The sequence below is a fragment of the Lipophrys pholis genome (genome assembly GCF_963383615.2).
Source record: "Lipophrys pholis genome assembly, chromosome: 4".
NCBI lineage: Eukaryota > Metazoa > Chordata > Actinopteri > Blenniiformes > Blenniidae > Lipophrys > Lipophrys pholis.
In genome coordinates, this window is record NC_137637.1 from 19656264 (window position 1) to 19668726 (window position 12463).

Below are 12463 nucleotides of genomic sequence, written 5' to 3' on the forward strand. Positions count from 1 at the left end.
TGCTCCACTGACAGTAAATACCACATTTGGTGGACACACTGACAGCAACCACAATGACTCCTTTTGGGACTGTCATTTATAATGAAATAAAGCCCCTCGGGGTGTAATAGTTAACCAAATATTTTATGAATCCCCACAGAGTCACTTGTTGTCAACAGAGGCTCCTCCGAATTCTGTTTCCTGATTACAAAACAGGTTACAGCTCCTCTTCCTCAAATGTTCTGTCTCCGGAAGACTGTTTCTCTTGCTCACAAATATTGATTGAACTATCAAAGATCATAGAAATAACCTATGTGGGTTCTATTTCAGGGTGAAAACTTTAATGTTTTCCAGGGTTGAACCTGCCACTAGTTACCAAGTATAACCAGAGGGGGAAAGACAGCACGCTGAGAGCAGGAGAGATAATTCAAGAGTCAGATGAAAGTAGATAGATGATGGAGTGTAGATACTGGTACAGACAATTTTTTCCCTCACCCCCTCCCTCCTCCACTCAGTCTCCCTCCCACCCTTATTCCCTCAGTTCTTTGCCTAATAAGCAGCGTTCCTGTGAGCTGATGCAAGGCGGAGGAAACAGAACAGGCGTTCTGGGACTGCTGGAAATATTCCCACATGAGACATAACATGATAAAGACTTATTATCTCACTAAGCTGCTGTAAACACAGATGCACACATAAATACATGCTGTACACAACCCTCTCCTTCTCACACACAATCACACATACACTCACAGAAAGTGTAACTGGCTTGGCTCGAAGTTTCTGATGAGCAGTGACCAGGAGGAATCTGACAGAGCCAATCCCTCGGACAAAGCCTCTGAGAGCCGGCCGTGGTGAGCGAGCTCACTGGGCATTTTCAGCTTGGCTCTTTTGAACTCCTCACAGTCAGTGCAGTGGGAAGAAACGGGGTGGGGGGGGGTTGAGCTCTGTATTATTATTAGCGCAAAATTTTCGGGAACATCTGAACCAGCTACTTGTCGGAACAGGACTCATCCCAGTTCCTCTCTGCTCATCAATCACACCTGAAACACACACAAACACAAGCACCCAGCATTTCCAGTGAGCTAATTCATTACAGTACAAAGGTAGTTGTCAGCCTCTTAGACAAACACACATACACACACACACACACACACACACACCGGAGTCATCAGAAACATGTTGAGTCCCATTTCTCTTCGTCTCTTCTGCATCCCAATTAAAAGGCAAAGGAGGCCTTTTATTTCCCCCTTCTTCCAAACACATTCTTTATCTCTCTGATCTGCGCTCCTCCCTCCCTTGCTCGGTCCCCTCGGGGTAGTGGGAATGTCTCTCCCCACACACTCTCAGGTCAGGGGTTCAGCTCGAGAGGGTCTGAGCTTGTAGAGAGATTGAGAGAGCGAGAAAAAGACACAAGAAAAGAGTGAGGAGCGGGTTGAGGCAGGCCTCTGCACGGGCAGCTCCTCTTTGCTGCCAGAAACACTTAAACTTAAGGCAATGTGTGTGTGTATATCATAACCCTAATCAGAGACTTCAGGGTTGATTTATGCCCCTGCCTTTTTCCCGACCTCCATTACACCAGCTTATATACACCCATTACAGGATATGACAGAGTACACACCCTTTAGACGAGCATACCACCACATTGCCTGTGTGTGTGAAAGCGAGGGCATACACTCATAGCTTTACACACTTCCCACTTTCCCATTAGGTCCTTGTCCACCTGCGAGCACTACCTCTCTCGCCGTCTTTATCTCTCTCCCCCTTATTGCTAATAAGGTCAATGAGAAAGAGTAAGAAGCAGATGGGTGTACAGTACATTACAGCACTGTGCAGCATAGTGTGGGCTAGATAGCAGGCCAGTGATTCATGCTTAGTGAAATGTGTGATGATGTGAGGAGTTTCTACTGCAGTGCAAAGTCAGTGGACTGTGCGGCGAGATCTGTTGATCACTCAGCACTATGCCTAGCTTCATAATATTACCTCAGGGAGTAGTTTGACCTCGCAGGGCTCTGGACGAAAGCGGGAGGAGATGGGGAGGTGGGAGAAGGGAGAGCGAGAAAGAGAGAGCGTTGAGAAGAGGAGTGAGGTTGGAGATTAAGTGAGTAGCTTTAAATGTCACAATAACGCTCTGCTTCTCACTCTTAACTTCACAGGAGGATGGGTGCCAGGAGGGAGACAAGGGGAGAGTCAATGGGGAGGAAAAACACTGAAGTGTGATTTGTGGTTTTCAAACAGTGCTGCTGCATAGTGAAATCTTGAATGGCTGAAATCCGTCTACAGACACTCGGTGGAGCCTTCCGAAAGTATAAAATGAAACCAATAAAAACTGTCCTCACAAGAGTCGGTTTGATTCTCTTAACCTTGAACTACAGAGTGGCACACTTTTGTAAAAAAAAAGGGCAAAAGAAAAAACTTTCCACAAAACAAATATCCTAGAATATTGATATTGAATAGAATTATATTTGTGTTTACTTGAAATAATCTGCAGAAGTATCTGTTCATAACCAAATTCATGTTTGTCTAAAAGTATCGTGGTGTAGGATTCATGTGGAAATTTGGGGGAAAACAATGGTAACAAATGCATTGTGGGGAGGATGCTTCAATGATTGAGTCATATTTCTGGCTGAAAATCTGTCTGGTGAAAATATTTTTTGCTTCAAGCCACTGATTTAAAAACAGTGAGTTTAAAAGAACAGAAACTCAAAACAAAGTTCTGGCTAACAGTTTTCCCTTGACTTAGATGTACAGCATCATGTGGTCAAGGGACGATAGGCAGGGCAGTCAAACCGTTTTGCATCCTCAGTCGCCGTACCAATCACTGTCTGCTGTTCTGGTTTTTGTTTGTATTTCTTTAAAAATAGTCAAGTGAAGCTGTATTTTACGGCATCCCTGCAATTATTCTGCATTTCACAGAGAGGCAATTGTGGCCATGATTTGTATGTCTCATAGATCAGCCGTGATCAGTTACATGACCACAAAATTGTGGTCAAATATTTAATTCAGTCTGATGATTGAGTACATCAGACAACACAACCAGTCTTCTTTTCATCTGCATCGAGTCGACATACCATCCTAAAAATTGTAGTGACAGGTATGACAAAAACCTAAATGGTATGATTCACACGGCTGGGCGCCACTTTGCCGGGAAAAAAAAAGAAAAAAAAAAAGATTGTGTGATTTGGACGAGTTGACCCTTTAACAAGCACACCTACCAGCCGATCTACCTGCACACACTCTCCCAAACAAACACACACGTACAGATGCTCAGGTGCTTGTCCCTCTGCAAGAATCTGGCATGATACCATTAACAAAGCCACCAGCAATCTCTCACACTATCACCTGCTGTGAGTGTCTCTGAAAAACACATACACACACACGTTCACCTGCTCTCGTCTCAGAGGAAAAGAAAAGTTAGATTCTCTCATGAAATGGCTTTTATTGTTTCCCCAGAAGGCATGGGTTGTATGCTTCTGAAAGGTACACACACACACACAGTCGCAGACAGACGGCGGGTAGAATGCCTCGATGGCGTTTTTTTGTGTACCCACTCTGGGTTGCTGAAATAAAATCAGTAGAACTTTCCCCTTTAAAACTACGCGCCTGTGTGTGTTAATTTCTAAAACTGGATGAGGCAGAAAGACGAGATTGAGCTTGTCATTAGGAGGTTCACAGCCTGCGTGCTTGTATGAAGGTTTGTTTTGTTTTGTATCAGCTACCTTGTGTGTGTTCTGTGCACGTCTGTGTGTGTATCTCCGTGTCTCCTCTCTCCCACGCTTGAGCTCCTAACGATGGCAAATGCGCCCGTGTGTTTGTGAGGCGTTGTTTCGCAAAAACAACAACACATCCAGGAACGGCTCGTTTTGTCGGGTTTTGTGGAAGGAACACGCTCTAATTAGAGAGGCCCTCTGAAGGTGCATCAAACAGATTTCTTCTCAAAGACCAACTTGCTCATGGCTCACACACAGCGCGCACATGCCACCTCTGATTATTGGAAAAATGTGTGTGTTATTTAACTATATAGCTCAGTATTAACAGCCTTGTCAGTTTATATTTGCTGCACAACTGATCCTAATCCATGTGTGCTCTGCTCGACGCACATTTACATGGAGACAAAAAGAGACGGCTTTAGGTGCGTTGCTTTGTGGCCTCTTAGGCCTGTTTGTGTGGGTGGCTTATAACCAAACCTCCTTTATTCTTTTCATTTTTTTTTTTTTTGTTACAAAGTACACTGTACAAGAACACACACATGCACACAATGCCATTCTTTATCTCTCCACCTGTTTACTTTCGTATGCCACTTTTTTTCAACTACAGTCACGTGGGAGCAGGCTTTCTGCTCCAACTACCCAGGGCACTTTTATTCAATCTGTGCTTTCGCCCCCTCTGTTCTCAGGTGCCAGTGATGATGGTGGAATCAGCTTCTGAGACCATTCGAACGACACCGTCCAATCAGAACGGAGTCAGCAGCCTCAGCAGCCAATCAGATGGAGGAGGAGGTAGAGAGGGTGGGTCCAATGGAGACGCCAATGGAGAGATCAGCCCAGTTGACTTACTGCACCTGCAACAGCAACAGGTGTGTGCCTGCAGCACACATGTGCGCGTTTTCTGGGCCTTTGTGTACTTCTGCTCGCTTGTCATGCATGCATTTGACATTGTGTTTACATTTCTACCTGTACATATGTGCTCCAGGGACTTGTTCTGCAACGACTCCCACTTGTGCAACTCATGAGCATGTGTACCGTACATTGTCGGGAACAGCATGTACACACCGTGCCATTACATAATGTACAGATGTGACAACAGTTAGTTGGCCAGACTCTGGTAATTGTCAGCCCTGCATGTGCGAGCAGTGAAATGCTCTGACAGGTTGGCTCGTCAATGCTTTAATTATCCGCCGTTCATAATGTGCCAGCTAATTCCACTGAGACTCAGCTCACCATAATAATTCATAACCATGAGGTTCCCACTGGTGTATTATTACATGTTTCTGGCTGAAAAATAAAAATAGACAGAACTACCTGCCATACAGTACGTACGCTTTGTCCAGGTGAAAGGAACCAGTTTCACATTCTTGAAATGGTGTGCACACGCTTACCATACAACACAGATGCTGAAGAAGTGTGTGTGTCGCAGTTGTGGGAGTGAAGTTCTACTGTTTTATTGTTTCTCTGAACCATGAAGTTGTGTTTGTTTGACACGTCAGCTTGCAGTGCAGTCGCGCCGTTTATCTCTTGTGCGTCAGTCCACCCACACACACACACACACACACACACACACACACACACACACACACACACACACACACACACACACACACACACACACACACACACACACACACACACACACACACACACACACACACACACACTCACTCCTAGGCCACTGTGTCAAATGGAATTTCCAAACTCTTCCCGGAACTTCTTGGATGAAATTCTACATTTTATTCCTCATTCTCCCCGAAAATCCACATAACTCTCCACTGATTGCCTTCCAAAGAACCTGGGCCTTCACACAAATGCACACTCGGAGCACTTTTTTCCTGCAAAGGTCATATTTGCCATTTGTTCATAACCCCCGAAAATGTTGAGGCGTCATCAAATTATGATTTTATGTTCTGTAGCCATGAATAGATAGAAAGATAGATAGATAGATAGATAGATAGATAGATTGATAGATAGATAGATAGATAGATAGATAGATAGATAGATAGATAGATAGATAGATAGATAGATAGATAGATAGATAGATAGATAGTTCAAGCATATAGAGAATATTTGGGATGCCCTTCGTCTGCCCATCACAGAGGGTCAGTGTGAGTTCTGGCCTCTCCATCACCAGCTGAGCTTCTAGGAAACCCAGAGGGAGAAAAAAAAAAATCAGGGTTTCCTCCCTGCTGCTAAAATTATTCCCTCTAATTATCATGATGAAGCCTTAGGTGGATGAAGAACACTCGAAGCCCTTCACTCCTGTCTTGCCCTCCCTCCTTCCCCTGACTGCATCCTCACCCTGCTTCCTCAGCAACCTTCAGCCGAGGACACACACACACTGCCACGCACAAATGCACACACTTAAACACTAAACCTGCACCTCATACAAAGCAGGCCTTTATTCTCTCGGACGTGTCTACGCTCTCTATGTTTTTGCACCTGTGTGTGTGTGTATATAGGTATGTGTGTGTGCAAGTGTGTGCGCAATCTGGTATTTCCTCTCTTGAGCGGGTTACCAACCACAAACACAGCTCCCTCTCTCTTTCCATCTTTTTCTCTTCCTCTCTCACTGTACTTCTTTTTTCCTTCTGTCCAATGTGGACTGTGAAAGACAAGCACAACCTTTCCTCCAGATTTCAACTCATCGGACAAAAAAAAGAATAGAAATGTTGCATTCACACTAATGTTTTATATCAACATTTTTATTCAGAGCTTTATGCACAGATTGGGGATTGCAGTTGTCCCTAAGTGTGTATTGTGTGTTGTTGATGCCTTTTTCAACCATTGTGCTCTTTTGCTTCTTAGCTATTCGTGCCTTTACTGTCGACTTTTCTTTGTTTAAAAATGCATAGTGTCTTTATATTTTGGTAATTTGTTTTTGTGTGCTGTGTTTCCATCATAGATACATATAGGTTTTAATATATGGTTCAATTTAGCTTCAACTATAAGAATCCTGTGTAGTTTCTAACTATTGCCAAGCCCTCGCAAAATCACCTGTTCATTTTATTATCACCACAGCCCTTGTTCTTGGTTCCAGGTTTTTTGTTTTTATTATATTACAAATGTGACTAGTTTTTTAATCTAAGTCCTGAAAAAAGTTTTAACATGTGTCAAATACAGTTGAGGATATCTTAAAGAAAATTGCATCATGCCAGCTGGACTTAGGTGTTGGGAGATGTTTCACCTCTTATCCAAGTGGCCTCATCTGCTTCATTCCAGCCGAGTCAAAGGAGCAACATGAACTGATGAAACCACTCGGATGAGAGCAGAAACGTCTTTCACATATAAAAACCAAGTCCAGTCGACCTGGTTGAATTTACTTTGAAATACCTTCTGCCTGGACAAATGAGAATATGCAGATACAGTTGAAGATAGTTTTATTTTATCCAAGCACATGCAGAGTCATTTCTTAAGCTATAATTTCTGCTTCACAATTACTATTTGATGAAGGTTTCACTCAATTTTTATGTTTTGCTTTTATCGTTTTAAAGATAGTCGAAAAATGTTACAGCAAAAGAAAAGCAAAAACCTTTGGAATTTTCTGTGAGCATAGGCCTTTTACTTTTCATCCTTTACTCCATCACACTTCAAGACTTGATAGTATGTTGGCGCAGGGTGGTCAGAGAGGCTATATTTTTAGCGTGTGTTTCCTCCTGAATGTCTTGTCTATACCTCCTTCTTCTCCTCCACGCTTGAGTCCCTCACCTGAAGGTGCAGTGCAGACCAGTGTTTGTGCTTAAACACCATGCCAGTGCGCACTGGAGCAGAAAAGACACACCGGCACACTCGTGCACGCAGACACACAGTACTCCTGACAGCACGGTGTTGTCAGGACACAAAGCCGTCTTTTCCTTGGGCCCCTCGGGAACCTCGGAGAAATCACAGCCATCTCCAACCATCAAAACCCCTAAACTGCCCTCTCTCTGTCTCTTGTGAATCTCCCTCCATCTTTCAATTGTCCTATTTTTTCTGTCTTTGAGATAGATAGATAGATAGATAGATAGATAGATAGATAGATAGATAGATAGATAGATAGATAGATAGATAGATAGATAGATAGATAGATAGATAGATAGATAGATAGATAGATAGATAGATAGATAGACAGACGGACTATGATCAGTGGCAAATATGGGTGTTTTGGGGAGACTGGACAACCAGTCAGATTGAATGGAGGTAGAAGGACGGGCAAAGAGGGGTGGGGTTGGGAGGGGGGCATTTGTGGGCTGGAAAGAAGAAATAGAGGGATGAGGGAGGGGTGTAATGCTGAGACGTGTCAGAAAAGGGCGCCTGGGCCTCCCTGTGGAATGTGGCCTGTCTGCCTCCCCAGAAAGAACAGAGCAGGAAAGAGGGAAGAGAGAGGGAAGAAAGTGAAGAGGGGCGAAGACCAGTTTTGTCCCATCATCGAGGGCGAGAGACGGGAAGGGAGCGGGGGGAGAGGGAGGGGTAAAACAATGAGCGGCGTTACAGAGTTACAGAGAAAGGAGAGGTGGAAAAGTGAGAGTGCAGTGGAGAGTGTATGGCACTTTGTTGAGGTGCCGGGTGTGGACATGAAATGATGCATAGCAGAGGAGAAATGTAAGCAGGATAAATCTTAACAAACCTCAAAGTGTGTGTGTGTGTGTGTGTGTGTGTGTGTGTGTGTGTGTGTGTGTGTGTGTGTGTGTGTGTGTGTGTGTGTGTGTGTGTGTGTGTGTGTGTGTGTGTTAGGGTGGAGGGTGCTCTGATGAGAACCAGGTGTCTTCAATTCGCTCCTTTTCCTTAAGTCTCTCCTTTTTTTCTTCTTTTTTTTGATGCATGTCTAAACTATAGGCTCTGCCACTCCTCCCCCCTTTCTGTCTTCTCTCTCCATCAATAAATTGCTTCTGTTGATCCAGGCAACTACAGTAGTAGGAATTAGCGATGATAAGAAAGAAAGCAGTGAGAGGAAAGGGAGTGAATTGGTGGCAGAAAAAGATGCTGTTTCCTCACGGGAGTGCCACTCATCGGTTGGCTAAACCAGCCAGGAAGGGGCTCATTCCCCCGTCTATCTGTCTGTTCCCCTCTCTCACTTGCCCTCAACTCACTCTCACGGGTAAAGAGAAAGTGAGAGGCAGAGTGAAGCAGTGGTCTACCTTCCCCAAGGGTTTATAAGGAACATTGGTTGAGAAAAAGGCAGTTTTAGAAATTGGTTTGGAGCTTCGATCCCCACTCCCATTTGTCATGTTGTAGTTTTTCTCAGTGCTTCCCTCATTTCGCTCTGTTACGCACACACACACACACATGCACTCACGTACACAATCTTTGTTTCTTTCTTGTCTGCACACACACACACACACACACACACACACACACACACACAGGCAGTTACACACATGCACAGCACTGATGTGAGTTAATGAAGGGTGTAATTAAGGAGCCACAGTGATGACTGGAGATCAGGGGGAACCGATACAGATCTCAGATATACACAAACACTGATGAAAGATAGCTGCTTTGTGTGTATGTGCATGTGCAAAAAATGTGCTTTTAGGTTTGACGCTGCGAGCGCTTCGTGGACAGACGTGCGAGGCTGGCGCGTGCGTCTGTGTATGTTATCAGAGATGCCGGATGATTCAGAAAATGTATGGCTTCCTGTTAGCTTGCTAGACTAATTATGGCCTGTATAGATGGAGGTGCAAAGGTTTCTTTCACGTTTGTCACGTGTGATCCACTTGCTTTGGTGGCTGAGCTTTGCTAAATTATGGGAGGTGAACATTGGTCACTGGAACAGTTATGTCTTGTTTGACCTCCAGCTCAGTGCTGAGTTCACATTCAGGTCAGAAGTGCAGAGTAGATGGAGGTGAATGGGCAACCACAGAGGAGGAGGAGGTGAAGAGAATGGAGACGCTGCAATATATTTTCAGGAGTTGCCGCGACATTAAGATTCATTTAATTTAATTACCGCCATGCTTTGTGCATCTGTGTGACAGGTCATATCCCATGTGTGCATTTTTCTGTCTGTATGCCGTAACACATGTGCGTGAGTGTCTGCATGCGTCCGTCCTGTCATATACGCCGGCCAGTAAATCAGTCCCGGGCCTCTCTCTGAGTGCTGTCACCTCCTAAAAGCTTTCCCTCGGTCTAGGCCAGGCCTTCCTCTTTATGTGTGAGGTCAGTATAGTTCACAGGTCACCAGAGGTCACGCCGACACAGAGTAGGGGGAATAAGGGTTGCCTAGCATCACAGAACACCCACTGCTGTTACCGCTGTGATACAAAGAAACCTATAGAACGCCAACTTCCTCTAAAAGTCTTAAAAGCACAAGGAGAGGTCCCTTTATCTGTCCTCTTCAACTTTTTTTTACCCCCCTCTCCTTATCCTGTATATGAATCTGTTTGAATTAATCAATAAAGACTAGTAAATGGTACTTAAAGCTCTATTTTTAAAAAGGATGTAGCTGCTCAGTCTTTGATTTAATTATGAAGATCAGCTCAGTGGGATTTTTATTTAACCATTTCTATCTTATTGACTTTAGATTTGTTGCACACATAAAGTCACATGTACTCTTAAGTGTATGGCACATGGTAAATCCCTCAACTTTCACTTGCCTTCCCCTTCTCATATGTCTCATTCTATGTTTTTTTTCACGCATTGAGACTTAATTCTGAGATGCTGAGATGTTGCGTTTATGAGCATCATAAAACTTTTTTACTGCTTTTTTTTTTCCAGCCAGGACAATGAATGTTATCGAATCCACACAGTGAGAGTTTGAGAACACATTTTTGTTCTCACCACTGATGTCCTTTCAATTCTGTTGCTTTTGTTTTTTTCCCCGTCTTGTGAGCGCCATATACGCCTTTATTATCAGCTGCAGACATATGACCAGCCGTCCTTTGACACGTCCCTGGAATTACAGCTAGACTTTATGCCACAACTTTTATCTGGACTTTACTAAATCTCTAAAATGTCCTTATCAATGAGGTTTACTGTCTGAAGTAGCCCCCTGAAATATGTTACAGAGCTCCAAGTCTTGTGGATAAAGACTAGACGGCCTGCAGACATGGTCCACCAGGCCAGATCAGCCAGCATGGACACAGTCACGGTTGGTTGGGCCAGCCAGCAGAGAGGCTCAGCGACAAGAATAGACAAACACCAAGAAAAGAAGAAATGTGTGTGTCTGTGTGTATTTGTTCTGTCTCTCTCTAGGAGACGCACACACACACACACACACACACACACGCACACACACACACACACACACACACACACACACACCTGGGCACCTGGAGGGTTTAGGTTGGGTTCGGTTGCCATGGGAGTGTTTGAAAGCACTTACACCAAGTAGGCCTAGCTGTGGTGTTGGGTAAATAACACACACACACACACACACACACACACACACACACACACACACACACACACACACACACACACACACACACGCACACACGTTTGAGCCCACGCGAATGCTCGTCATGCAGAATTTTTCTGTCTGATGGTGAAAAAGTTGGTTGTTGACTTTCACTCCTCAGAAGGTATTTCAATGGTGAATGAGGCCATTTTAAGAGGTCACAGATCACCAAGCAAAGCCGAGTGACCTCAGTCGTTGACGGCGGGGTGTGACTCAGTCTGTGTTTATTGGTGCCTGTTCGCGTTGGTCATTGTCTGCTGCTTTTTCTATCAAAACATAGTGGCCATAATGGGTTTTAAGTGACGTGCGCTCAGATGCCCAGTTTTAGGGTTCATTAGGAGCAAGGCACAAAAACAAAAATAATAGTCGTTTACAAGCCTGCATTGCACCAACGCACATGTCACACAAAACGCTGCTATCCTGCTGCTCTGACGTCTTATAGCCCTCATCCCTTCAATCCACCACTCTGGACCAACAGAAGTAGATGGACACAGAGAAAGTTGGACCAAGCAAAGTAAAGAGTGAAGACAAAATGTGCAACGCTTGCAAGGCTGCTAGGCAAGCAGTTACCCTGGAAACAGTTGAGAGCCTGGGATGCACACAATGAACACACACATATACACAGCGCACACACAAAAGCTGCAGAGGCCTAAAGTGTTGCTAATTAGCTAGTCTGCACTGGTTCTTTGTGTGAGCCATTTTAAAGGAGAGATTAGAGTCAACAGGGAGGAGGAGAGGAATGTAGCTCTTCTCTCTCTCTCTTGTTTGCCTTCTTCTTGAGCCCTGGAACAGTGCATGGCGGCCTTTTTTTCACCTGACAGACAGAATGCATTGGCTGCCTTGTTAAGTTCTCCAAAAGTAAGAACATGTGAAAAGTAAGTATAGTGCTGTTGATAGACTAAAACTTAATGTGGAATTAAGCCGGGAATGTTTTTTTATGATAAAGACTTAAACACATTTTATTACATCTTATATGCAATATCTCAAATGCATATAAACATTTACTATGAAGGAACAGTTGAGCCAGGCACTTCTTTCAAAATGTCAAAGTGTGTGTTTGGGTATTTTGAAGTAATCAAAGTACAAACAGACACTCTTACCAATGCCATAATTATTGTGTTAAAAATCTGGCATATGAATTTGTGAAGCAGGTTCTTCTTTGGAATATCAGTCTCAAAGTTCATGTTCTGAGAGTAAAAGTAAAAGTAAATGCAAGTTTCTCTTTCAGTGTGGATTTTATACAAGTTTGAGTTATGTCTGAAGTGCCATGATATATCTGTGTCGTATATGATTGAAATTAGTCTTCGTAACAGAAAGGTATGCAACGAAGCAACAAAGATTCATGTGCAAACTGAATGTAAAGTCACAAATGTTATGTAAGTATTAGTAAGTAATAGCTGCT

The 12463-nt window shown here is 43.9% G+C and overlaps 1 protein-coding gene across 3 annotated transcripts in view; it reads left to right on the forward strand.

Moving 5' to 3' along the window:
* foxp4 (forkhead box P4) overlaps nt 1-12463 on the forward strand; it is an 88934-nt gene that overhangs the window by 29161 nt on the left and 47310 nt on the right. For all 3 annotated transcript variants that reach the window (XM_080461001.1, XM_080461000.1, XM_080460999.1), the window contains exon 2: nt 4373-4552. In XM_080461001.1, the coding sequence (XP_080317127.1) occupies nt 4382-4552 (171 nt within the window). In that variant the 5' untranslated portion in view covers nt 4373-4381. The remainder of the gene's footprint in view (nt 1-4372; nt 4553-12463) is intronic.